General features: G+C 44.0%; 7 protein-coding genes, 1 long non-coding RNA gene and 1 other non-coding gene across 18 annotated transcripts; 4 read left to right on the top strand and 5 right to left on the bottom strand.

Annotated features, from left to right (window-relative positions):
• Window positions 1–1,100: 1,100 nt before the first annotated feature.
• On the bottom strand, window positions 1,101–2,492 carry LOC126316960 (ubiquitin carboxyl-terminal hydrolase-like). Of its 2 annotated transcripts, none has more exons than XM_049992992.1 (5): window positions 2,411–2,492; window positions 2,261–2,324; window positions 2,113–2,180; window positions 1,953–2,036; window positions 1,101–1,571 (listed from the first exon to the last, which is right to left on the bottom strand). In XM_049992992.1, exons 1-5 carry the CDS (start codon window positions 2,456–2,458, stop codon window positions 1,185–1,187), a joined length of 651 nt encoding a protein of 216 aa, XP_049848949.1. In that variant the 5' UTR covers window positions 2,459–2,492; the 3' UTR covers window positions 1,101–1,184. The 2 variants fall into 2 exon arrangements, with proteins under 2 accessions (XP_049848949.1, XP_049848950.1); XM_049992993.1 differs by having other exon boundaries at window positions 1,479–1,803.
• On the bottom strand, window positions 1,671–1,877 carry LOC126317015 (small nucleolar RNA U3). Its single transcript, XR_007556359.1, has one exon. It is a non-coding gene; the product is annotated as a small nucleolar RNA U3 (small nucleolar RNA).
• A 95-nt stretch (window positions 2,493–2,587) lies between the features above and the next one.
• Window positions 2,588–4,673, top strand: LOC126317000 (uncharacterized). Its single transcript, XM_049993034.1, has 4 exons — window positions 2,588–2,748; window positions 2,820–3,174; window positions 3,311–3,539; window positions 3,606–4,673. Exons 1-4 carry the CDS (start codon window positions 2,588–2,590, stop codon window positions 4,103–4,105), a joined length of 1,245 nt encoding a protein of 414 aa, XP_049848991.1. The 3' UTR covers window positions 4,106–4,673.
• Window positions 4,674–4,725: 52 nt separating this feature from the next.
• Window positions 4,726–10,663, top strand: LOC126316983 (uncharacterized). Of its 8 annotated transcripts, none has more exons than XM_049993020.1 (7): window positions 4,726–4,772; window positions 4,838–4,982; window positions 5,304–5,325; window positions 5,394–8,853; window positions 10,000–10,035; window positions 10,254–10,398; window positions 10,462–10,663. In XM_049993020.1, exons 2-4 carry the CDS (start codon window positions 4,970–4,972, stop codon window positions 8,119–8,121), a joined length of 2,763 nt encoding a protein of 920 aa, XP_049848977.1. In that variant the 5' UTR covers window positions 4,726–4,772; window positions 4,838–4,969; the 3' UTR covers window positions 8,122–8,853; window positions 10,000–10,035; window positions 10,254–10,398; window positions 10,462–10,663. The 8 variants fall into 8 exon arrangements, with proteins under 8 accessions (XP_049848977.1, XP_049848974.1, XP_049848972.1 ...); XM_049993017.1 differs by having other exon boundaries at window positions 5,394–9,914; XM_049993015.1 differs by having other exon boundaries at window positions 5,394–8,590; window positions 8,692–10,398.
• Window positions 10,664–11,918: 1,255 nt separating this feature from the next.
• Window positions 11,919–13,579, bottom strand: LOC126316950 (uncharacterized). Its single transcript, XR_007556349.1, has 3 exons — window positions 12,578–13,579; window positions 12,162–12,508; window positions 11,919–12,083 (listed from the first exon to the last, which is right to left on the bottom strand). It is a non-coding gene; the product is annotated as an uncharacterized LOC126316950 (long non-coding RNA).
• A 295-nt stretch (window positions 13,580–13,874) lies between these two features.
• On the top strand, window positions 13,875–15,358 carry LOC126316948 (pyruvate dehydrogenase E1 component subunit alpha, mitochondrial-like). 2 transcript variants are annotated; one of them, XM_049992983.1, is made up of 3 exons: window positions 13,875–13,974; window positions 14,084–14,146; window positions 14,207–15,358. In XM_049992983.1, the coding sequence occupies exons 1-3, from the start codon at window positions 13,921–13,923 to the stop codon at window positions 15,266–15,268; spliced, it is 1,179 nt and encodes a 392-aa protein (XP_049848940.1). In that variant the 5' UTR covers window positions 13,875–13,920; the 3' UTR covers window positions 15,269–15,358. The 2 variants fall into 2 exon arrangements, with proteins under 2 accessions (XP_049848940.1, XP_049848941.1); XM_049992984.1 differs by having other exon boundaries at window positions 13,886–13,974; window positions 14,087–14,146; window positions 14,207–15,343.
• A 131-nt stretch (window positions 15,359–15,489) lies between these two features.
• LOC126316999 (uncharacterized) lies at window positions 15,490–17,391 on the bottom strand. Its single transcript, XM_049993033.1, has one exon. The coding sequence runs from the start codon at window positions 17,389–17,391 to the stop codon at window positions 15,490–15,492; it is 1,902 nt and encodes a 633-aa protein (XP_049848990.1).
• Window positions 17,392–18,819: 1,428 nt separating this feature from the next.
• On the bottom strand, window positions 18,820–22,182 carry LOC126316998 (nuclear pore complex protein Nup155-like). The gene has a single exon (XM_049993032.1). It carries the CDS (start codon window positions 22,180–22,182, stop codon window positions 18,820–18,822), a length of 3,363 nt encoding a protein of 1,120 aa, XP_049848989.1.
• Window positions 22,183–25,435: 3,253 nt separating this feature from the next.
• On the top strand, window positions 25,436–26,985 carry LOC126316965 (tRNA (guanine-N(7)-)-methyltransferase-like). The gene is made up of 2 exons (XM_049992997.1): window positions 25,436–25,723; window positions 25,794–26,985. Exons 1-2 carry the CDS (start codon window positions 25,482–25,484, stop codon window positions 26,605–26,607), a joined length of 1,056 nt encoding a protein of 351 aa, XP_049848954.1. The 5' UTR covers window positions 25,436–25,481; the 3' UTR covers window positions 26,608–26,985.

The raw sequence follows: 26,985 nt of genomic DNA, 5'->3' as shown, positions 1-26,985 counted from the left end.
AAGCCGAGCTGCGCAGCCTTTAAGCAAAAAAAAAAAAAAAAAAAAAAAATTCACACACACGCCCTTGCACCAGAGAAGCCCGTCCACCCAACTGCGTTCGCGCGCTCCTCTAGTAAACTCACGCTTCGCCAGCGCAACACCCGACCCCCTGAACCTCGCCGAATCGCAAACCAATGCCCCAATAGCGAGCACGCACTCGGCCGAACCCGACCGCAGCGACGCTCCATCAACAGCCTCTCTAACTCAACAATGTGCCGTGTCCTCCGTCCGGAAAGCTCACACCTGACAAACGCCTATTCTGTTCCATACACTCTCTGCAAAACTTTGAACACCGCTCAGCGGAAAACGCGCTCTTAAAAACAACGCCCTATCAAATCTGCCAAACAAATTGCAAAAGCATCACTCTGAGTACCACTAGTTAAAACGCATTCGTTTCAAATGTCCTGAGAAAATTTTTTTTGAGTCACTAGACTTACTGACCTCTCAGTCCTTCTCTGAGAGCGTCAATGTGTCAAAAAATAGCAGCCCGTCACGTTCGCGACACTCTCCAACGCAGAATTCAAGTCAAAACTCGCGCTATCACTCTCAACGCGCTTTCTAAATTCCGCCTCTCTCTAACTTTGTACCTCACCAAAAATATCATGCCCGCTGCCCTCTGTGAGCAACAAACAAGTGCAACTTTGCAAAAAAACTAACTTTTGCGAGCACCCGCTCACCAAATCCCAAGACATCAGCGGCAACCCTCGAAGACTTATCTCGCCGTCGACAAACAACGTATCAGCACCAAACTGTCTCTTGTCTCAATCTAAGCTGAGCCCTTCGGTACACCAAAGCCCTGAATGTGTTGGCGTGAAAAATAACGGCAAAGTACATACGTATAACACATAGTCGGCTTTGGCATCATCTTCACTACCTCAGTAAGCCAGAGCAGCCTCTTGCGCAGCCTGCGTGGACGCTAATCTCAACCGGAGGTCTGCACCATCGACGCTGCAGCTTTTACGTTAAGTGCATGTTGAGAAAAATAAAATTCTGCCTTAACTAAATTCTCTGTTAAGAAAAATGTCAACACCAACGTCTCTAAAGACCAAAAGTCGCACGAAATTCCGCTATCAATAAATACAACTGGCAGCCTACTTACTCTTCAGACACACGTACGAGGAAGAGATACCTCGAAACGGTTTGAATTACGTGTCTTTGACAAGCACCATTATAGAGATACAGATAGAGTCAAACTGTTTCGTATCTTTGATATGGAGTATAACGTCTTTTAAGAAGGAAGACTCTGAGGTGCTGCCGCATTTGATAGGGTGCTCTTTAGACCCATCTAGCTCGTAGATGCACCCGTTTACGGAAACATACGCTGAAAAATGCATGTTGACGTTTTCGAGTTCTGTAGGAATCGACGATTGGCCGCCAGAAGCAAATTGAGAATGTATCTTCTTGACCTCGTCGTCGTGGTCAAAAGCGACACCCCTCTCTTGAGGCGTAAGGGAAGCACAACGCTTGAAAAATTTGCCTATCCAACCATTGCATGTAAAATGGGCTTGATTGTTGGCCAGGGCATGAATCAACTAAAAAAAAATTGAAGGTAAGACCTCTTTCGCTCCCTTCTGCCTTCTAGGGACAGAAACGATCATCAAAATAACAACTTTGTGGTCACAAGTAAGCCAGTAAAGCGGGGGGACCCCGCTCTCATGTAACATGATTTGCAATCTAATGAAAGCAAACACCGACTTCATTGAGGTCCGCAACGCTATTATAACTTCACGCTCAGGAACGAAAGACATCGGTTCATCATCCCTTCTATAGCAGTTGTCATGTTTAGAGAACTAGACGAGTGGACTTTAATACAGAAATGATCCTGAAAGTATGTCCAATAGCCTTTGTTCCAGAGAGGGTATATATACTGGTCTTTTAACCTAAAATAAAAAATTATGGGATTTTTTACGTACAGCGATTATTCCACAAACATTTCTTGTATATTGTTTCATAAACCACACACATTTCCCATCATCGCTGGGTTCAAGTGTCGGCGACTAAAAGATGGACTATATTAGTCGAAAGTGTATCTACTAATCTCAGCTAGCGGTTGATATATTTTTTGTTTCAAACCTCAAATGAAGGCCCAGGAAAGACCACTATCACGGCCAGTACATTGCTATTAGGAAGTGCCTCCTCATCTATACAAAGGTGATATGTCAGATGTTCGCCTGTCTATTGAATAGGAGCTAAGTCCAGGTCTGCTCTTTTAAAAATGAACCTGTGCTGTATAGTTCCATTATTCTCAGGTTAGCCGAACTTGAAACACCGAGATGATGCATAAGCTAGAAACATGAGTCAGAAAAGGTGTCACGTATTGGAAAATCAAAGAACAAACAGGCTAAACACCTATTCTAATCATAGTACGTACTTCACTGAATATATCTGGATCAGATTCTAAAGGTACTAAAAGGTCCATGGCGAAGCTAAATACGTTGTTTCTAAGCAAGATTGCCTCTGACTCACTCAACTCAACTTTCGTTCTTTTAATTTTTTTTTAATTCGTCCGTCGGATTGTAAAACGCGACAAATTTTTTCTAGTTGCCTAATGGTATATTTAGTTCCTTCACACGGCCTATTTGAACCAGCCGTACTGCCACCTCCCATAGAAACTCTTTTTGACGAATCTACGTTAGAAGAAGAAATTGGTTGTGTAGCCATCAAATGCCCTAAGGTTCATACACAAACATTCATTCGACATTTTAAAAAGTATACCCCCTATAGATAGTTTCTTTTTTCTTGTAAGGACTCAAGCTGACCTATTATCATCCTGTTTTTAGCCATCTATTTTCTCGAGAAGATTGTGTGAATGTTCCATGGCTAATTAAGGAAAGGCAAGACGGAGGTGATGATACGTCCGACGAATCCATCATAGTTCTTAACTCGAGCGCTGAAGAAAGTCTTCAGTGTAAGGAAAATAGCACTTTCATTGAAGCATCTAATGGCAAGATCATCTCACCATATAAAGTAAAAATTACTTTTGACCAGCGCCCCGTTCATTGGATCCTTCACAAACTCATACCTAATGTTGAAAACATTACATGGCACTTTGAAACGGTTGGGCATATCATTCACCTGAATTTGAGAGAAAGAGACCTAGACTATAAATATATCATCGGCGCCGTCTTGCTAAGGGTACAGAAAATTTTCCAGCTGGCCACTTTGTGTTAAATTTGCGTTTATAATTCTACACTAAACAAGACGCATTGTTTTACAATTATCTTCCCTTCATACCTTGACTTATAGCTTGATATTTACGTCCTGTTTTTAGAGAAATCGGTCAACCGGCATCAGAACTGTCATCAATAAAGTTGGGATTATCGAAAACGATTTTCGAGTTCTTACAATGGAGTTGCTGGCCGGAGAGCCATGTACACTTGTACAAGTGCGAGAAGGTAAATGCGTTTTCGAATTTGACTTTTCTCGAGTGTTTTGGAATTCCAGGTTGCAAGGAGAGCATACAAGAATAGTTCGACTTATTTCGGCGAATGCTGTTGTGTGTATGTATTATTTTAATGTGTTCAAAAATATTACGTTCTTTTGTCCTGACAACTGAATTCAAACAGGCGATGTCTTTGCTGGAGTGGGCCCATTTGCAATACCTCTAGCTAAAAAGGGCGCTACCGTTCATGCAAACGATCTGAACCCAGACTCTTATAGTTGGATGAAGAAAAATGCAAAAATAAATTTAGGGAAAAAGATCAACAACTTGACTTGCTACTGTATGGATGGACGAGATTTCTGCCGCGAGTTGATTGCTCGGCAACAAATACCTTTTACTGATATTATTATGAACTTGCCGAAATTGGCACCGGAATTCTGTGATGTCTTTATCAATTTGTTTCCAAAAAACTCATTGCTTCCAAGAGTACATCTCTACTGCTTCTCCAGCGGCGAGACTCAATCAGATCTAGAAAACATAGCCCTGAAACGCATAGAAAATGCATTGTGTACTCAGATAGACACAGACACACTGAATGTACTCAAAATAAGACAAACTTCTGTTAACGTTTTTGAATTATATATATCTTTTGTCATACCGCAGAAAATAGCCTATCTACGTTAGTAAAACAGTTGTAAAAGTGAATGTCTAGACTCTACACACAAATACCGGTCAGATCGGAAAAGTACCAAACAATGTGCATGCAGCAAAAGCATGTGGGCTTCTTAATTCCAGACCATCTACGAACATTGCGTGCCATCTATCTACAATGTATTGCCCTATCGGAGATTACACCTGTTATGATCGAATTTCTTCGAACGAAGGATTGAGTCTGATATGGAAACGAAGGCTGTCAATTTGGGTCGAGAAAAGTGTCGCGCAAGAGTTGTAAAATTGATATACACTTTGAACGCACATCGTTTATATTTGAAGCGAAAAAGCGATCATAGACGGTTGTTATGTATAAAATGGATAGAGACCAATGTACTTGAGTATGATTCTAAAGACGAGCTCGGTGTGCCGATTGCTAGTAATTTAAACCACTGTTCGCGACGCGTAAAAATATATAAGCTGAATTCATTGCAGAAATGATGAATAAAAGAATCAATTGATGACTATTAAGCAGTTAGTCGTAAATTTTTGGTGAAGAAGAATGTGATAGTTCATTGTCTCATTTTGAAGGTTAGGCGAGTATGGATAGAGCAGTAAATAGCAGAAAAAATTTATGGAGCTTGTGTGAGTTTCATAAAAATCGAATCACACAAAAAATTTTTCAGTCTAATATTTACTGGTATGTTCGCGTAAATACCTCGTTTAATCTTCTACGTTGACTTTCTGACTGCTTACAGAGTTTAGGTGGAGCAAGGCGGCCCTCTGATTTTATTATAATGGGTCTCATATGTGTATCAGTTTATTAGGGCTTGCTCATATAACTTGTTAGAATCAGATGCTACGTCTATCCCGATAAGCCAATTCGTCTACCATCTCATGTCGTTTCATAGTATGTTATGTCGCATTTTTGCTGTGTACACGCGGCTTATTGGTTGAGTATCTAAGTCGATAAAGGCGTTTAAGCCTCTTTTAGAGACATGGCCTTAGAAATCCCTTACAACAGTGTCATAGGGGTTGCGACTTGCAGTACGCAGCAGTTTCTGGTCTACATAACATTTCTGTGCCTGGTTTTCACGGAGTGTGGAGCGTGCTTTTGAATAATATACAAAAAGGCGCATTCTAGCATAGCAGAGCTCCAGCAACAAGTCATGAAAATATTTTTTCCACGTTTGAATTTTATATTGACACAATTTCTTTTTTGACCTTTAAGACGACCGTAGTTTTTCAAAAAGGTACCATTTCGGAAAAGATTTTACAGTGCAGCGCAAAACGGCTATTAATTACGCGTTTGCACATTTAGGCCAGGATCTCCTCGACCGAGAGTAAAGCATGTTCATGACTATCATATTGCACCTTCCTTGCTTTCTCCTTCAGAGACACAAAATTTTTCTAGTACAGGCCTTGGTATTAGACAGCCGAAAAAGCGTAAAGAATATGAAAATTGTGATGGAGAGCGAACGTTGACAGTAGCTGCGAATGGAGGAATAAGTGAGACTTGTACGCAGTTCATACCGCACAGGGTCCAGGTTCCGACGATAGCCCACTGCGACGGACATACGCATTCTGTCGTGTTTCCCGTCCTGACGAAACAGGCTGATATGATTCCAGTTACGGATCCGTTTTTTCTCCGTTCTACGGACTCCGCGCTTCATAGTACGCCTATTGTTCAGCGGTATTCTGTCAACTTGTACGGAACAGATATTCGTTCTGCAGAGATCCATCGCGGAGCGCCTCTGAGTGACCCGTGGGTCTCGAGGGAGAAACACGGGGAACCGCCTAACGTTTCTGAGGTGTCGACGTCTATAACTCGATGCAATTTCGATCAGCATTCTGTTGATGCGGAGAGGCGCGATCAGAACCTAGAAGTAGCTGTTTTCGACATACCTGGCTATGTTACTGTGGATTTGCTGAATAGTGAGTTTTCGAAAGTAGGCCGCGTTGCTTCTTGTAATTTGTACGAACACCCGGAGACAAAGGTCCATATTGGGGTCGGGTCCGTGAGATACCACTGCAGCGAGCATGCATTGAATGCCGTGAAGTGCTTGAATGGCAAGGTTGTTCACCTGTCTAAGACAAAAAAATGGGTTATCCGTACAGATCTGGACCAGACAGGTGTTTTACGTTCCGAAGCGAAGAACAGGGTCATGGAGAAAGAGTTTTTGTTTTACCGCCCGTTCAGCAAGGAATCCCTTAGCATGATTGGTGAGTGTAGTTTGAATCACGGCGGTTCGGAAGGAAATTTAGAAAATAGCGTTGGTTCGATAGAGGGCGAAAGAAGGTCAGAGCAGAGAGACAGGGATATGTTGAGTAAAGAAGGAGAAGTAGAAGGTGACTCAGATAAGATGTATCCGGTGTTGAGATGTCGAGGTATAGAGGAGTTAAGAGACGAAGCTCAAAGTATCCTAGAGCATTGCTTTGAGTCTTATAATTGTTTGTGCGCATATCGAGAACATGAGGAATGGTGTGTGGTGTTTGGGTGTGAGAGTGACAAAGATTTCGCGCTACATATGATGAACCATTTAGCAATAACGCCGGGCGTTAGGATTTATTTAGAGTCTGCGTACCAGGTCGTTTCGAAGAACGTGATTTCGGAGGGCATTAAGAGAGTGAGCTGTATTGGCCTACCGAGAGAAGGAAGGGTGAGTGAAAGCAACAGAGAGGTTTTCTTGAATGGATGGAAGTCTGCGTTGTTGGTCGAGCAGCAAAAGATGATTGCAGTGATTTTGCTGAAGGAGTTGAGGGATGCAGTATCGTCATCTTTGTCTTCGATGATTGTCAATAGGACGGTGTCAAATTACGTGAGGAGGCTGTTTGAGAGCAAGGAGGAAAGAGGGTTAAAAATAGAAGGGGTGCTATCGACAGAGAATGAGAAGGAAGAATGCGTGGTTGAGCTGGGGGAGGCCAAGAGGGGAGAGTGGCCTGAGCTGAGTGGATGTTTGGCACCTGAGAGGACGGATATCGTTCGTGCAATGGAAAGACCGAAAAAGGTCAAGTTGGCGGCAGTAGTTAGAGATCCTGAGAGGAAGGAGAATTTAACAGGAAGTACGGGAATGATATCGATGGGTAGAGACGCGGGGAATATGGACGAAGTTTATGAACGCGAAGCAGCGCGTCTTTTTGAGCTAGAAAAAGAGGAAGAGATTTATGTTGAACATCAGACTCAGTTTTCACCGCTTGATATTTCAAAGAGAGATGCAGAGAATTATGCATTGTTTTCTCCAGCAGTTCAGAGTTCGTTAAGGGTTGCAAAACGGGCGATAGGGAGTTGGACACCTGCGCAGTACTATCAAGATTATGGCTACTTGGATCTATCACCGGTCCAGAAGCAGGCTGTAGAACAAGGATATGACCTGAGATTTACCGTCTCAGGGTCAGCAAGGACGGACCCTGTACGTTCTCTCGATGAGACAGAAAGGTCACGGATTCGAGTGCATTATGTGCATCAACAAGGAATTCAGGAAAGTCCGGATCAGGGAATGAACGCGTCCGCCACGCCTTCAGGCACAGCTAGGGCTCGCCAGAATCGACAAGAAAAGCGCTTGAATTTGAGCACGGCATTCAACCCTCTGTTTCGCGACAGTCGGCTTGAGAATCGTCGCAAACGCCTAAGGTTTGGAAAGTCAACTATACATGAGTGGGGATTGTTTGCATTAGAGTTCATCCCGGCGGGTGAGATGGTTATCGAATACTTAGGCGAGATTATTCGTCTCAGGGTGGCGGATAAGAGGGAGAAAAAGTATAAAGAACAGGGAATGGGATCCTCTTACATGTTCAGGATCGTAGACGATTGGGTGATCGACGCTACTCAAAAAGGAAACTTTGCCAGGTTTCTCAATCACAGCTGTAATCCCAACTGCATCTCTCGAATTATTCCTGGATCTTCGCGAAGACACATTGCTATTTACTCGAAGAGAGACATACAGGTAGGAGAGGAGGTCACTTACGACTACAAATTTCCAATAGAACCAGAAAAATTCAAGATAAAGTGTCTGTGTGGATCCAGCAAATGCAGAGGAACTCTGAACTGAGGCGAGGTGCTGCTCGCGAACTTGCATATTTTGATGCTGGAAGGTCCCTAGCTCTGCTGACAAAGCGTGTTCTGAGCCGCTTGCACTATTCGCATGCATGTATGTTGCGCTATCCGCTGTGCGCGTCAATAGAGCTTTCGGTGAGATCATTGTGTATGCAGCATCATTGCGTTTTGAAGTAACCAGAAATACGAGCATGACAGCGGTCGTCTACACGTCTATCATCACAGGATAACTGAAGTGAATTCACTTTACACATTATTCTCTCCGTAACGATATTTAAAAAAAATTTAGCACGATATTTTTCGTGACAATTTTTGTAACACGCACAAGCTCCGAGCCGTGCCTGCAGGGCTTAGGCGAAGCGTGCCATGGAAGACCATGAAGCAGTCGGCGACCATAACGGCCTTTAATTGACGTGCTTACATTAGGCTACCAGGCATTGATAACCCAATGGTGATGTCAGCAGGTATCATAGAAAACAGCGTGGTGTAGTCAAAGACTAAATATATGAGGGTGTGTCCCTATAATATGTGTTCTATACGGATCTAATGTAGCCGATATTTTTAGGCTCTCGCGCATAATACATTGGGGCAAGTCACAAAACTGTTGCAAAAGTTATAAGGGCGACATCAGAGCAGATAATGCGATTTTTTTTCGTTGTTCCTCACTGCTTTACAGGTCTCGACACAGTTCTTACAAATCGAGCTGAAAATGATTAATATAGTATACGTATGGCATTCACGACAACACATCTTTCTACAATAAGTATGAATCGATAGAGAGTGAATATAGAAGGATATAATATAGTTATAGTGTGAAGACAACAGTATAGCTTGCTTTTATAAGCATTAAATGAATGATGGTTTCTGTTTTTTATTAGTTCACATTTTATCTGTTATGTGCTTACATGTCTCATGCTTCATAGCACACTAGACCTTATAGTGTATATTGGTGTTGTTAGCTATTTGTTCTGTTTATTATGTATATGTATAATATATACACCGTAGCCTGTTTGCAGTTTTCATTGTTGTAGTAGTTTTTTATATTACTATAGAAGACCACATCACTATTGTTGGCATTCTTCGTATCATCTTGCGTTTGATGCGTTGATACGTAATCTCCGTATTACTACGTATTTTGTTGGATATCTATCCTATTATTTTAGCAGTGTTACTTGTCATCTCATATTGTTGTAATAAGGCATCATATATCATGCGCTGTTCTTTATGCTGTTTGTTTTTGTTATACCATATAAATGCTTAATAGTGTCTGGTATTACTATGTTTGCTATATCTTTGGCTATGTCTGATCCAGGAAACCTATCATTTTGTCTATATGTCTCTATCAGCGTGTTCATTGTTTATTACTGTGTCGTCAATAAGTACTTTATGTGCATATATATAAGCCACTGTATTTGGTAGATGTTCTAATAATTTGTATTGACACCATGTTCAAATTTACTATAGTAGTTAGCCTCATATTATTCCGCTATTACATGCGATACTTCCAGATTGTATATATTCGATCAGTTTACTTAAGCCAAACGTATCATATTTTGATGAGTTGCTCTAGATACATAACATGTGTTAAATATTATTATATAGCATATGTATTATGTGTTATTTCTTTTTGTTTTACATGTATTCAATAAAGCTATTTGACGAAAAAACATACCTGTCCTTTGGAGCTCTGTTGATAACAATATGTGATCAATTAGTGTAATTGAATTCAGCATATCTAGCAGCGAGTTATTGTAATATAATAAATTCATTAATCAAATATACATACAAGTATTTTAGATATTTATTATGATTGATACTCACCGGTATATATCAATTCTAACATACTATCAATACTTTACAACGATCTATCTAGAAACGAAAAGTCCTAAAAGATCCTATTTTATAATTGGTATATATAGTTATTTATATATAGTTATTGTCGACGCATATGCATGTTCAAGGCAGATATTTACTATTGTGTAAAATCCAATCTTCTTACCCTCATTCTTGAACAAAATCGACTTTGAACTAAACTAACTCATGTGACGTTTGTCTGTACTCTTATTGTCTATATCTAATATTCATACATGCATCCCAAATCACATACTCTATGGGCAATCTTTACAGCAGGATTCAGACAATGTGTAATCAGAAAGCTTTGGGTCTATAAATACTATGTGTGTTTGTTGGTTTTTATTATTACACATCGACCTATAAATACCACGTTCAAACCGGTATGTGGAATACAGAAAACAAGGTAAAACACAAAAAGGTACAAATAAAATTAAAAATATGATCATATCAGAAACAATGACTGATAAGGCTATATATCAAGCTGTTATAAAGAAGGACAAAAAAATATTGTAACGACTTTATAATGTAAAAAATAATATAACAAATCAAGAAAACCAGAAACATAGGTGATGCGAAAAAAATTCTAAATGAGACGATATGTGTAGTTAGAGAATAACTATATAGTTTATAAGCAACAATATTTAGAAGATGAAGGATAATAAAAACGCTTGCATATATATCTACGTAAATAGAGAAATATTCTGTGTAGTAATTATAGATCAAAACTACTCAATCTAGATGGCTCTATTTATGATACAATGAAAATCCTTAATGACATCATATCGCAGACGAGTGTAGATATCAAAGATGGTACTGTCAAATATTACTAGACTGGGAAACCATTTGCTCTATAGTACCAGATTGTCTAATTTGAACATATAATCTAAGTAGTGTAACTATAGCATCTGTGTTTTCTATCTATGTAGGTGCAGATTGCTTGATGGTTATAGTCGTGTTTGACGATCCAAGGCTAAAGGAAAAGACAAGTTACAAATAAAATATTGAATATATGCCTATTAGGTATTAGGTTAAGTATTAGGTTGATACCAGTAAAAAGTAAAAAACTAGAGCTAAGACCAACATATAACGCGATGATGTACTACACCAAAAACAAGAACATCAAAATAGCATATCAGGTAGTAGAAAATGGCAAACATAAGTAGGAAGGTATATGTAAGATATATACAACCAATAATATAAGTGTAGACACATATCTGATACCATTATTGTTTGTAATGGTAACGATAAACATCTTGGTAATGATATTTAGATGTGTACCAAGATTAAAGTACAAAATAATACCGATTCTGGTACCTGACAGCTATGGAAGAAATAGTGTTTATGATAATCAATATAAGATGTTATAACAAATATATCAATATATGAATATTACGAATATATATCTGAGTATATCAATGTGATATTCGAAATGTTATTCGAGTATATATATATTCTTATAGTTATTGATTGTAACCAGAATCATTTATATGCATATATTTGATAGTATTTGAGATATAAATATATAGTATATATCAGATAGAACAATAACACACACATATATAAATTGATAATTTGTATATATATAATAAATATGAATAAGATATATATGGATTATATTATATTAGCGTTGGTTATTATGAGAATACAAAAACAGTGATCAATATAGAACATTAAATAATATAAATGATTATACCAAATCACCATCAATATTTATAGATATGTGGATGACAAAAAACATAACTATAAATAACTATAAACTAATACCATATGATGTGCATACGTACATGGAACATTATTAAATAATTGTGCATATAACAAAACTAATATATACATATTAATAATCAACAAAGATGAAATGATAAAACCATACAATGTATATAATCTGACTATGCTATAATATATATCTACTAATAACGATTTTTTTTATTATTGCCACGTATTATTTAATTGTATTGGATGTTCGAATATCATATATAAACCGTGTTATATGTAACACACAATAGTTTCAGATTACCCCGTTATACGATTAGTATTATAGCTGTTCGCTGTACTTCTAATATATGTTAACTACTATATGATGCATTGCTTAGATCAGTTAATGATCTAAGTGATTGTTGATGGTGCGTTCATTGTGTTAGAATATACCTTAATATATCATTATTAGTTTTTTTGTCGACATACAAATATAGAAGTTATAGTAAATTTTCGTGTATAGATTTAGATCTATGTTACTCTATTAGGTGATATACTAACCGTTTTATTATTCTGTATGTATCATTTTTTATATTTTTAGATCTAATCTGCTAATATGACCTGGTATAGTTTTGATATTAATGTAGCTTATGTAGTTTATTGACTATGTTATTACTATTTCTATAAGCATATACACTGTATACGTATGTATTATTTTATCTGCATACACGACTTCCAGATTATTACAATTGTCTCGTCTGGTGTTTTATCCAAATATCACATAAATATATTTCCGCCTGTGTTGTAGTCAATTCACCTATCGATATCTGTGTATTCTGTAATAACATAGTTTGTTATCGTTATTTATATTTATTATTCTTTTTCGCGTTGCATATAATAAATACCTCTTGTACCTTATCTTGGTAGTGTATATCTAGCGTCAATATTTACACTATATTTGCCACCGTTTTGTGTATTGTACAGTCCGTCTCACCGCGCTCGTTGCTGCAATACTTACATTCGGTATAAAAATCATGTGACAGTATCATTATGTTCATACCATATGAATTTTATATTGAAATGGCTAATTATGTTGTCACGCGCTTTATCTACGTATCTTTAAATATCGATGAATGAATATATAGTTTATGCTGGTCACATTTATTACCTGTTTTTACGTCTCTACATAAAGCTAATATGACACAACAATCTACATTTGTCCTGTATGATAGGTTCATACATAGTTATCATATATATTATATGTAAGCAGAGTTATTATAAAATCTGTCGTAGAATGTTTCATAATAAGTGTCAGTGCTCCATCTGTTTGCAGATCTGTTAAACGAATATAAATTGTTCTGATCATAACAGACATTCATTATAAAAATGTCCTGAAGACCACTTATCAATTTCTTATAGCAGTAGTGGCTCCATATCTAACCATTGATGCTACAGCTGTATCATATAGACACATGTTGACATATGAACTCTATATGTTCATTCGTAGGTAGTGTATATTACTGTGTGATATTTCTCCTATAATTATTGGATACCGAAATTCCTAGTATGCTGCGTCTCGCTCCAGTGGTACCAACAGAAGTGTTGTTGCCAAGACGTTTACCGTTGTTGTCATACGCTGTACTGCTGTCGCATAGTGCGCATATGCATATGCTAATGATTGTATGCGCTGTGTGTATACGCATAGCTTACGTGATAGACTGCTGCTTGCGTTTTCTCGTTTTTGCTGTGGTACACCACCACATCGTACGTCATATTTGACGGTTTGCTTTTCACCGGCACTGATCCAACGAGCGCGTGTTCAGTATGCTCGTAATTCGCTGTCATGGTTCCTCGGCCTTGAATCTATACCTGCGTTCTCCATTCACCCTGTCCACAGGTCGATTCGATACCTTCAAAGCCGTTACGAGTTTGCTCAGAATGCCACAGATGAAGTTTGTATTTTTAGCGCAAAATTTTTTGCGTGAGGGACAATGAACGCTTATAGGACATATCTGGCAGGGGCACGTGTCTTTAGAGGCAATAATAACAATCAGTGACGCAGATCCGGATGGTCACTTCTGCGGTGTCGGCGAGCACGTCTCGGGGCGCGCGCTTTCTGACCGAAGGCAGGGGCCAATGCGCACATCTGAAAATCGCTGCAAAATTTTTTGTCACTTGACAAAATTGTATGTCAACAGTATTAAAAAAAATTAAAAGCGCTTAATAACTCGCGTGGCAATTCAAAACCATGCTCGCATTGAAGTCCTCTTTAGCTCACAGAGCGAGGTGCACCTACAGCAATGTATGAAACATGTGCAGTCAGCCAAAACTCTACACATTGATACTCTGTTTTCTTTTGATGAGCTATGTCTAAACTCTGTTGAATCGCGCGAATACCCCGCGTGCTGTAGAAGAAGAGTCCACTTGTTCGCAACTATTCAAAACAGGCGGGCCAAATTAAAGTCGAACTTCCGGTATGCGTCATCGTGTCATGATACATACAAGAAAAAAAAACATGCTTACAAAAATTTCAGAAAGATTACTACAAGCTTCACCGTCTGACGGATGAATTGCCGAAATGGAGCGTGGTGACTCGGGAGGAGTTGCTGGACTATTACAAAGAGATGAACGCCATGCGTCGTTTGGAATATGCCCTGGATGCAATGTACAAGCGCAGACAGATCCAGGGATTTCTTCACCTCTACGATGGCCAGGAGGCCATTATAAGTGGTTTTGACAGCGTCTTGACGCCAGAAGACTCCGTCATTACGGCATATCGCGACCATCCGTTCATGATCACACGCCGGTGCGGGGGGACGCTCAAAGAGGTCTTTGCCGAGCTGATGGGCCGCACTTCTGGATGTTCTAGAGGAAAAGGTGGGTCGATGCATCTGTACAAGGCCAAGTCTAACTTCTATGGTGGAAACGGCATTGTAGGCGCCCAGGTGCCTCTTGGGACAGGACTTGCCTTCGCCAATAAGTACAAGAAGAATGGACGTGTGGCGATGATATATATGGGAGACGGTGCTGCGAATCAGGGGCAGGTGTATGAGTCGTTTAATATGGCTTACTTGTGGAGACTTCCCGCAATTTATGTCGTTGAGAACAACTTGTACGGAATGGGCACGCCTGTTCCGCTCGCTTCTGCGACGAGTCACTTCTACACTCGCGGCGATTACATGTCCGGCATTTTGGTGGATGGAACCAGCGTGTTGTCAATTAGAGAGGTTGGAAAATTCGCCATCAACTACGTCAACACGAAGAAGCGCCCTTTGCTCATTGAAGTCGAAACATACCGTTACCACGGACACAGCATCTCAGATCCAGGAACGAGCTATCGCACTCGTATGGAAGTGCAGGAATATAAGGAAAAATTCGACTGCATCCATCACCTGAAAAGCATCATCATAAACCACAAAGTAGCAACAGAAGAGGAAATCTCGGCGATCGAAGATCAAGTCGGACGCGACGTCAAAGCCGCGCAAGAGGAAGCAGCCAATTCTCCAGAGCCTCAGCCAGTCGAATTGTTCGAGCACGTCTATGCTGAAAAGGTGCCCATTCGCGCTGTCGAGCGCTGTGAATCTTACAAACCCTAAAAAATTTACTATACTCATTGACCTTTAATCAGGCCATTCTTCGCGAGGGCCAAAATAAAAGGCGTATTTTGTCGGTTAGCGAGCCGACAGTGCCTGATTTAATTGTGAGCCGCGGGACGCTGAAAAGCAGCTCCAGCTCGAAATAGAGAACTATATCCCTCCCCCTTGAAAGAGGGCGAGTTTGCCGACGCAGCGCCGAAGACCACCCCCCTCCTCGCCCCTCATTTGAGCTCCATTGAGCCGCAGTATCTGGGCATGTAGTCCTCAGAAAGGTAGGGCTGCTCGTCGTTGGAGTTCTCAAGTAAAAAGCGACTGGGAAGTTTAAGGTTGCCTAAGACGAGCGTGTTCACTTTCTGAATTCGATCCAAACTCAGCGGCGCTTGAACGTAGAAGTACCGCTGCGTCATGTCAATGGTCTTCAAAAGGCCCATCCCGAGGCACTCGCTGTCAGCTGGTCTCGGAGAATCCAGCAAGAACACGGGGAATTCGCTCGAATCGGTGGAGAGATGGCGAACCGACGCATTTTTTTTTTTTTCTTCCGGCGTCGATTCGTAGCTGTCGTTGTCTCGGCCGCATTCGAGGTTGTCTCTCCGCTCGAGAGGCACATAGGTGCGAGAGTCGGCAACGAGGGCTACGATCGAGCCGTTGAGTGCGTACAAGTACTGAGAGGGCGGCACGCGGTGACTCATAACGTGAATGCGGACGGCTTGCCAAGAAACTCGGTAGGTGGTTTGTCCATATCGGTTCACTGAATTTTTGTCAAAGCAAAAATAGCTGTTCACGCTCATGTTCCATTTTTCCGCGGAAAAGTCGATCGGAGCCGATTGATCGAAGCTGAGGCCGAACGTTTTCACTTGAGGCTCGCAATTGCTTGGGCGAAGCTTGCCTCGAGCAGGGTCTTCGTTTGCGGCTACGTTGTGTTCTTCCTTCCCAAACACCTCCTGGTTCATTTGGATGACCGTGTTGGGACTCAGCTGGCGCGCTAAGTCTCTGAGAATGCGCTCGTCGAACCCGAGAACGCACCCCATGCTGTTTGCAACCAAGGGAATTCGCTTCGGCATATTGGAAGAAGACGAGCGCTCAAAGAACGCCGCATCCAAGCCCGCTTCGTAAACATGACACAGCTCGATTACGGCCTGCATGTAGCGATCCGGACAGTCCGTCGTCGACTTGGTGGACAAAAAGTGAGACTTCTGATACGTAATCCCAGACTCATGAAAGTTGCTAAATGCAGGACCCAGCAACGGACGCGTCAAAACGGTCAAAGAAACTTGTCCAGGCAACGTCAGTTCGGGCTCCTCTGTGTTACAGTCCAACAGAGCGACGGCGCCGTACAAATTCAGCAGTGAATTGATAGTGTAGCGTAGCATAGTTGACTTCCCGCTAGATTTCCGACCACACAATAAAATCCTATCGCCCTCGACGCGGTGCAGCCGCCGCTTCCATTCTTTCCACTCTTCCGGCGCTTGAAGCAGGATGTTTTCAAAGGCATCAGATTTCAAAATGTCGTAGGATCCGATGCGCAGCGAGTGCGGTGCGGGTCCCATCTTCCTCAAACTGTGGCTCATTATTGATGGAACGTTCGCATACATGGCTTCCACGGGCACCGAGTCCACTACGACCATCGCAGCTATTTGAGCGGGGTCCGGAAACTCGCCGGCTAAATCTGTCAAAAAAAACCGCTCCACAAACTTGTCAAACCCCAACTCTATGTCCGCGAATGCCCATGAGCACTCTTCTGCGCCACTCAATCCCTTGACGCACTCTCCTTCATCCAGCGTACTCACTGCATGCGCGCCATAAAAACTCGGAGACACCACCCTGTACGGACCAGCGTTTGACGAACTCATTTTATATCCAAAACACTCAACTCTTCCAAACGCCACGCGTATGCTCGCGATTCCTTTCAAATAGACCCATTCACCTCCGTAAAAGGTCACCAAAGCAGACAAACAATCTGCCCCTTCACCTCGCCTCAACCCAAAAACCATCACCTTTTGACGACCAAAGTCAAACCAACTAACCATCCTCTCCTTGGCCGCAGGTTCTCTGTGCTCCCCGGTCATCAGATGTCCCATTTCCGATGTGCCGGCACCCTCGGACACCAGCTGCTCCCCCCGCATCGTCAGCTCCGATATCCTCCTTCTCTATCCGCGGCTCTTCGCTCGCGCCACACTAACGCGTGTGTCTCCCATACAAAAAAAAATATTATGGCAATACATACACATATATATATATATATATATTAAAAAAAAACACTCGTTGTATCGCGCGTCTCGCACCTATCCTGTTTACCACGGATACCCACGCTGCGCGCGAAAAATCGCGTTTCGGCTCGTCCCGCTTGCGCCTCCGCAAAAAATCCAGCGCCAAAAGGCGGCGCGCGCTTGTTTCACTTTAATCGGAATCGCGGCTGTTCAGGATGCACCTGTCGATGAAGGCGGAAATCCTGCTGTACAAAAAACCATTGTGCTCCAACTCCCCTTCGTCTCGCGTGCAGACATAAATGACATCTATCCCTTTCTCACCCTCGTCCTATTTTTCTCGGACGCGCATTTACAGATACCAAGGACAAGAGGGTCCGGTGAGCAAAACGGAGCCACGTTCTTATCGATGACAATACACTTAGCACAACGCACCTCGTAGTTTAATTGCTTGACCAAATCTTTTTTTGTACCAACAATCAAGACAGAAATTCTACCCTTCTGGTCGCCGAAAGTAACGTCCCTCCCATCCCAAGTGTAATCCATAATATTGTTTTCCTCCATAACTTCGTGGATCCACGATTGCAAGCAGGCATAGCTATTCCTGTTCGAAATATCGTAAACGAAAATAATGCCGTGTATGCCCAGCACTGGGCTAGGCGACGTGCGGTATGTGTCCTCCAGGCTCCTGTTATGCATAGAAACGAGAGTCTCAGAATCGGGATCTGGACGCTCTTCCAAGCACTGCAGGGCCTGGCGGTGAATGCAGCGGTAAAACGTTCTCCTCGTCACTTTGAAGCGGGGATTGGCCCCAATTTCCCATAGCTCGACTGTGCACAGAGCGTTGCCGCGTTGGTGGGCCAGCACTTCGATCGAACACGCGCTGGTAGGAGTCGGGTCTAGGAGCTTTTTTTGAGACACCAGCAAGTGCACAAAGCTGGTCTTCCCAACGCCTGGATTGCCGAACACAAGAATTCGGTAGTTTTCGATCTCAGCGTCTGGATGGTGGGGGCATTCGACAGAGCGATAGCGGGTGCTGCTAGATTCGAACATGAGGAAAAATGACAGTGCATTTTTTCCCTCCTCTTCTATATGGGCGGTGCGTCCGACGCGCGGCAGGGGCTGCGCGCGGGGGAGGGATGGCGGAGCCCGCGATATCCAGCCTGTTTTCGTAGGAGCGACGTTGCCGACGGAGTAGGTGGTCCGCGATGTGACGGATGTTCCACGGTATTTTTGGTACCGAAAATTTTTGTACTGACAACGGGCGCGTACAACGTGTTGTTTTTCAAAAAGACCACAAGAGAGACAGCGAACGGTGTGAAAGTGCGGGGATAAGTTGAAAAGGGATCAGTTTATTTTTTGCTTGAGTTCTTTGAACAGCTCAGCGACTTCGTTAGCAGCCGACGTTATCGAGGCGGAATCTGGGTCTGAGAGTTTGGAGATGGAATCGAGGGTGACCAAGAACTTCCCGATGGCCGAGTTGACGTATTTCGAGTGGAGCAGCCTGTATTCGGATTGCAGGGAGAGGGTTGAGTCGTGAAGGGCGGAGGGGGCGCCGAAGGATTCCTTCCAGGTGAAGAGCAGGTGGTAGAGGATGCGGAGGAGGTGCAGTTGTTGGTGGGGACCTTGCCAGTAGGAGGAGCGGGACTCGTAGAATTCGTAGTAGAGTCTGAACATGACGATGAATGGGACGCCGCTGCGGAGAAACGTGTCTAGGATCCAGTTTGGATAGAAGTCTGAGGAGTGAGTACGGATTACTTCGAAGGAGTGTTGTTCCAGGATGCCGACGATGTGGTCCATAGGGAAGACGTATTGGCTGGGATAGTAGAGCTGGATGAGGGAGTGGAGTTTAGCGCTTAGGGAGGCGAGAGAGTAGTCAAGTTGGGCGGACTTGGAAATTTCTTCTTGGATGATGTTGTTCCAAATGCGTTTAACGAGTCGGTCGTCTTGGTAGCCGCTGTCGTGTAGGATGGAGAGCGCGGATTCGAAGAGTCCGAACTTGTTGACGAATTTGTTGAATAGGTCGGAGAGGTTGTAGAGCCGTTCGTCGAGCTGGGCGCGTACTTGGTCGCGGAGGTTGGTGTCGCTGAGGATTTGGAGTTCGTTGTAGACTTTGAATTGGATGCGGGCGACTTCGACCTTTTCTTGGATTTCCTCGGCTAGGCGGTGATCCGCTTCGGGGTGGGCCATGATGAGGAACTGAGCCTGAGTCAGGTGTTCGAGGCGGTTGCTTAGAGTCTGGTTGTCGTCCTGCTGGTCGGCGAGCTGCATGAGGATCACGGCTGCCTTCAAGAGCTTGTCGTTGCGCAGGAAGTATTGCCAGAGCAGGTGGAGGCGGATGGAGGCGGGCTGGCAGATGTGTTGGAGGTAGTCTTCCAGGTAGGGCGTGGAGAGGCGGATGAGGTCGGTGGCAAGGTTGCGGTCGATGTACCATTGGTAGAGTACGTAGTGCCAAAGTTCGTCGTTGCTTTGTGTGCAGAGTCGCAAAGTGTGTACGAGGACTCGATGAGAGTCGGACTCGGGGGACGCGACGGAGTCGGGGTCGGTGGGAGGGGGGGTGGAGGCGCGGTGTTGGGCGGGAGAGGGGGGCGAGGCGGGGTTGGGGGGGGGGAATTTGGGTTGAGGGGCGAAGAGAGTTGAGGTTTTGTGTTTTGAGTTGCCGAAGGGAGAAGAAGTGACAGGGGTCGATTCCTGGGGGGGGTATAGGGGTTGTTCGGTGAGCGGTTCTTCCGTTTTGGAGGTGGGTTGTGGAGAGGCGTCCGAATGGAGTTCATCGAGGAGTTCGGTTATGATGGTGTAGCAGTTCATTCGTTCTTCGTAGGCGCTTTGCTCGGTTTCGGCGGTTTTTTTGGTTCGTTTGAACCAGGTGAGGCCGTTTTGGTTTGGGTCGAGTTGCTGAGCGCAGGTGAGGGCGAGGTCTATTACGCAGCCGTAGTCTCGGAGGAGCTGGTACTCGCGACAGATTTGCTTCAAAATTGGCCGGAGTTCTTTGGCGATTTGCTTGAACTGCTGCAGGGACTGGCGAAGGAGGGCCTGCCGCTCCTCGATGGTGATGGTGGGGGACTTGGTGCGGCAGAGGAGGTCGCACGCTTGCAGGCGGATGCGATCCACGTTGCTGAAGTAGGAGGGACAGCGTTCGCGCAGCAGGGTGGTGAGTTTGTCCATGACGGTTGGGTCCTGGAATTGGGAGGAGTAGTCCATGTTTAGACAGTTGGTCAGCTCGCGCAGGATGTCGCTGTCGGTCGAGATGACGAAGTCTCGGAATTTGATGGAAAGGATGCGAGTCTTGGTCGTCATGGACAGGTTCATGCGGAGGATGTCCGTGTCCGCGATCAGGTCCAGGAATTCCAGCGCCTCGATGGAGCGCAGCAACAGGTGGTGGAGGTTGGACAGAGAGAGTCTCTCCAGCTGTTCGGGCTCTTCTTCGGGGGTTCCGTCGCTGGCGTGGTAGTGAACGGGGTGGGGGTCGCGATTGGAGGTGGGGGAGCGAGCGTAGAGCGGGGTGGAGGCGAGGTTTGACTTCTGGGAGAAGCGCTGGCCGGGAGTGCGAGGGGAGTCCTCGCGGGACCGGGGGGCGGCGCAGTCGGACCGCAGTTTGGCGAACTGGGGGTTTGCTTGGAGAAATTGCTTGAGGCGATAGAGCATGGCTCGGATTTGCGCGATGGGTTCGCCCTGCAGCTGGCACTTGATGCCGTCTTCGGAGGCGTGAAACAGGTTTGCGTGCCAAATTGGCTGCAGGATCCGCGAAAAGTACAGGGCGAATCCGTCGTGAGAGGCGGAAAAGCACACGAGGCCGGACAGACCGGACGCGCCGCCGTAGTTAGCTGGCACGGCGCCGCCGTAGAGGTGGTAGCGTCCGTGGTCTACTGGGACGCCGGGGGAGGACGGAAATACGTTCAAGTCCGAGTCTTGTCTGGTCGTCGGACGCCCGCCGTATCCGAAGAAGCACATCGTCGCGTAGGACGTCAGCTGAGCGTCTCTGCGCACTTGATACGCTAGAGAGACGTCGCTGGAGAAGGCGGACCTGCGAGACATCAGTAGAGATGGGTTGAGCTGGCGCTGCTCGCCCTGGGCGGTCGCGCCCGCGCCGCCGTCTTGCGCCGCGTCCGAGGCGTGCTTGGGGCTCGCGTAGTAAGAGCAGGCCAAGACCAGGCACATGGCGCAGGCCTGGTCGGGGCCGTAAAGGGAGAAAAACTGGCGAAGTTCCGGGGTGTCGGCGCCCCTGGCGGCGAGGAGCCAGTCGCAGAGCGTGTCGACGGGTCGCATTTTGGTCAAGACGTAGAGTCCGGAGTTGGTGAGGCACAGAAATTCGCGAGGGGGAAAAAAATGCTGTGCGGTAAGTTCGTTGGCACCTATGTCGGTGAGGTCGAGCTGTAGCATGGATTTAGGAATCAGCTGAGACAGGGGCGTTTCGGTGATGGCGCAAATTCTCCCCTCGAGCTCTATTGAGCTCGCGCGCTCTTGGAACGCGGCGGGGAAGGCGGAGGGCTGGGCGAGTCTGGCGAAGTTCCTCGTCTCGGCGGGCTGCTGTATTTGGTTGGCGTCGGACGAGACGGCGACCAACACGTCGTACTGCTCGATTGAGTGACTGGGATACATGAAGACGCCGTGAGAATAGTAGTTCAAATGCGTCTCGGTGGTCGGAAGGGACTGAAGTGGGTACAACGTGTTATCGACGTGGTGCGCGGACTGAACCTCCGAACGCGCCATGTTGGGCGGAAACCGCACGTGCAAGAGAATCAAGGCGTTGGGACGCGAGGAATTACTAGACGAAGTCGTGAAGTATAAACGGTGGGCACCTCTGGTCGTGCAGACCAAATGCACCTTTTTGGATTCGCTTGGCAGAACGGGAAACATGCCAATGATCGCGATCGCGCTGTCGTCAACGTTGTTGAACTGTTGGGGCGCGGATCTTCTGATCTCTCTAGAAACGTTCGAGTGACTGGCCACCTTCTTCATCTCAGTCCCGCAAGCGCCCAAATCGTAAACTGTCACTATCGAGTTCTTACTCAAGGTATACAAAATGTGGCGGCCTTCGTCCACCACCAAGTCCACGGTCGGATCCTCCGTTTTCAGCAGCTTAAGAAAGTTGGGCAAGAGGCTAGAAAACACCGAAGTGCTGTGATTCACCTTCCTGCACTTTCGAGAGAACCACCCGTCTTCCATTTGATATACAAATTCGTTGAGGGACCCGTCGTTGCCGACCATGAACACGCGTCCAGTTGACGTGCCGACGATCTTGAGCATGTTCACGTTGTCAGACGGAATCGCGAACTTTGTAGGGTACAGTTTGATGTCTGAAGATTCGAACGTGACCGCCAGCATGACCAATTCTACCGGCGTAGCCAACACGACCAAGTACTTCACCTCGTTCGTGAAAATACCACTCTTCGGCACTGCGATGCCAGCACTCGTGATCAGCTGGTCGAGACCGTCATATACAACTAAATCTTTTCTGTCTCACACAACCGACGAATTAGCTTTTGCACGAATTTGCCAATCAGCTTTACATACGCAATACGCGTGCATCTGAACTCTTACATCAGCTCAACGATTGCCCTAGTCAGCAGACGCCTACTCGTGGCTCGCGCGCGAAGAGCTGCTCCCTCGCTGCGCCCCACAAAACACAAAAGAAAAGCTACTCTCCGCCGTCTACCGTGCTGATCAGGGCTGAAAGCGCCCGCCACTTCTCTTACAAATCAATGCACCTCTCAAAGTGTGGTGTCATTCGACTCAACGGACTCGCCCCGCGAACGGCGCTCTACTCAATCCGCCTCGCACAGAGCCTCTCGGCTATGAAGTAGGGGAATCTAGAAAATCAAGACGCATCGATATTATACGTACTGGTCCTTATAGTTCCACAAAAATAAGCGGTTGTCAATAGTTATCCATACACGATTTATTTCGGCAAAGATACCCGTAAAACTTTTGAACTTGGTATCTTTCATTTCGCCAGAGGCCAATAATGGTCAGCTGTCCTGTATTAGCAAAGTACGACACAGTACGCCTTGTATCGGCGCTGTGCGAAAAGCGGCTGTACCACAGCAAATAAGGACTGTCAGTGCAAAAACGTACAAGTGATTTGCTCAAGCAGCGTTGTAGGAATCATGGTGACCAGTTTGCGCCCGAACTTGGGAAGGCCGTCCTCGAATGCATATTCATCGCTCGCGCTGCTCGCCAACACAGATTGTGCCAAATCAGGAAAATGACTATTCCTTTGTATGCATGTGTCAATTTCCTTAGCCGCCTGAACAAGCGCGCCTTCGAGTGACGCCCTACGATCATCCCAAAAATTCGATGGCTCCATCTCAGCCAACTAGAGCAAAAAGATTGTACAACAGCTAAATAACAAAATTATATCCTCACTTTGCAAGAAGACTTTTTACCGTAAAATTATAATGCACACGCGCAAAACTCATGCCCCTGTAACCGGTCGTTCCGCGCAGAAGATCATACGCCTACCCTATAGACGCGGCTCAAATCAAAGTAAATGTGCCCGTCAATGGGCCGGATGCCAAAATCAATCGAAAAAATTACGGCAACACAAAAGTTTGCCGATCGATCCACCGAAAATGCAGAATAAAAATACCACATTCGCGAGGAACGGTGCAACTACGTCAAAGGCCAGGGAGCGGTAAGTGGACGTAAAGTGAAGGGCATCTCTTATTAGATTCGGCGATGAAAACGATAAGCTCTGCGCCTTAAATCTCAACATTGCAAAATGGAAAGCAGACAAGCTTTAGGTCACGTGGAAGCCATCCAAGTCTATCGCGGATTTCGAATCAAAGCATTATATCGCGCGAGTTCTCAAAACCGAAAACAAGGTTCAAGTTATAATCGTTTGCGAGAGATTCGTAATCGGATAGACAAAACTAGAATTTTCATAACGAATTCAGAAGATGCGTAAAGGAAATTATCTTTACATACCGAATGGCTTCTCGTGTATAGTACCTCTATGAGGCGGAACAACCGTCAAAGCATGTCAATTCTTTAGATGACCTCTTTTTTTGATTCGAAAGCAATCTGAACTCATGTGCAACAGAACAGTCTGCACGCTATTGACAACAACATATCTAGACAAGCAGATGGCTGATTGATCATGCACTTTTTCGCAAACTCTTCTAGACTTATTCACTAAAGTATGAGAGACTAAATGCGCAGTTTCTCCCAAGTCACAAAATTCGTCGGCTATAATTTTTTGATAATAGTCAGCGTTGCATTTTGCAAAAGCATGATAATCAAAAATCACTTAGAAGCCAAAATTAGTTAAAGGAAAAAAGCAGAATCTACTATTTTTGTCTCAGGAAAGTTCATTTTTGAAAATCTAAGCTCATTTTAAAACTAGTTTGCACCATAATGAATCTGCTTGTCGCAACAGGGATACTCCCTATCCACTTTTTGTTCAAAAGATTTGCAAAAATTTATACCAAAAGAAACAGAAAATATATAGAATGATACCAATAGTCATTATTATATAATGGTGGCTCTGTAGTATAATGGTAGAATTCCGACTTTGGGTGTCGGAGGTATGGGTTCGATTCCCGTCAGGGCCCTTTTTTTTGACTAATTTTTTTTACATGTTGGTGTCATAAGAATTAGCGTGATCACCTGGTCTATTTATTTCTTCTCAACAATGCCAATAGAACGCAATGTCACGAAACCAGAATTGACTAAGTATTCGACTCAAAGTGCTCAAAAAATGCAGCAAGACAGACAATTTCGCGTACACGTGCTTTATAAACTTAGAACGAGAGACTTCGATAACTTATTTTTTTTTCTGCATGTACGATGAACACGGCACAATCGTGGCCTTAATTCTGAAGTGCATTCATCTCAATTTGCGGAACTCTATATGTTAATGGTTTTTTTGAAACTGCGCAGGATTAACTCGGATTTTGCATCCCTCAACTCTCGGTTGGAAACTTCTATGAACATTTTCATACATACATGCAAACCCTTCCTTATCAAAAGGAACTCAAAGAGTGCAAGTTCTATTAATTTCTGAGAAAATGAAACATTTTTTGCGTACATATGATTCATTTTCTATGCAAGCCGAATCAGATCCTAGTATTAAATCTTCATCTGATGGCAGCGATTCCCACGAATCTGCTTTAAGCTGCCAAAAGGATACATCAGATGACACGTTTGAACATTCAGATACTCATTCTATTAAGCCTAAAAAAAGAATTCGACTTTATCACCGTACTCATGCTCACAGAAACCCCTTGTCCGATTCGCTTAGCATGCAATAGTATGTAGCTAGTTTTTACTCTCTGAAATGACTGAGCATTGCAATACATTAACATAATGCTTTTTACAAGTCCTATAAATCCCGACATGATGGACTGGCCAAAATATTACCCTTTTGTCTGGTCCCAATATCAAAAACAAACAGACAATCAGCTTTTGCCGCCACGAGTTGAGATGGCCGATATTGGGTGTGGATATGGAGGACTTTTAATTGCTCTTAGCCGACTCTTTCCAAATCGACTGACCCTCGGCTTAGACATCAGAACCCGCGTTTTAAAATATGTAGATCAAAGACTGGAGGAGTTACGTAGCACGACGTATAATAGCTTGGATGAGGTACCGTTGACAGGTAATTTGCACCCACTTTGTACTATAACCGAGCCCATTTATGGCCCCTCAAACGCACCCGATTCCCATACGTATTTCCAGGCGCCGGCTTTCCCCCCGTACCATAATGTTGCTGCAATTGAGACCAATGCAATGAAGCATTTGCCCAACCTCTTTCATAAGAGACAATTAGACAAAATATTTTTTTTGTTTCCAGATCCTCATTTTAAAAAGGCAAAATACCGCCTCAGAATTATCAATTCCATGCTATTGGATCAGTATGCTTATGTTCTAAGAGAAGGCGGGTATGCATATATTGCAACAGACGTCAAAGATTTATACGATTGGATGGAACGACATTTTTTAGAACACCCACTTTTTGAAAAGGTAACTGAACAAGAACTATGCGACGACCCGGTTATCAATTTGATTCCAAATTCGACGGAGGAGAGCAGAAAGGCGAAAAAGCAAAACAGAAGCATATTTTACACTGCCTTTAAAAGAATTCCTTACGATGGCAAAAATCATGCAGTCTATAAATTCTTTGAAGTTGACTAAAGGAATTCATGCTTTAAGGCAGCGCTAACATGCACAATTAAAAAATAAAAACAGTCAACAGAAAGTGTGGCCATAAGAATAGCACACGATTTGGCCTAATTCCGTGGAAGTGTGTTTATTCAGTAATAAAACGTTAGATGTGCGTCCCTTAAAACAAGATTCAGACTGACAAATAAGCCAGATCTTATCGAATTCTTAATTCTTAGAGCATAACAAGTTGACTATTCTCGGTGCAACCGTTCTTACCTATCTACTAGAAGCTTGGTAACGTCGTGAATGTTCTGTTGAATACTTTGTACCGAATTCTTACGCTTTTTTGATGTTCGTTGAGCTGCGACCTCTGAAGCGTAAGACAGAATGACAAACTGAAGAAGTTCA

Source organism: Schistocerca gregaria, unplaced genomic scaffold (assembly GCF_023897955.1).
Source record: "Schistocerca gregaria isolate iqSchGreg1 unplaced genomic scaffold, iqSchGreg1.2 ptg000615l, whole genome shotgun sequence".
NCBI lineage: Eukaryota > Metazoa > Arthropoda > Insecta > Orthoptera > Acrididae > Schistocerca > Schistocerca gregaria.
The sequence above is the reverse complement of the archived record's forward strand: the minus strand, read 5'-3'. Positions and strand labels throughout refer to the sequence as shown.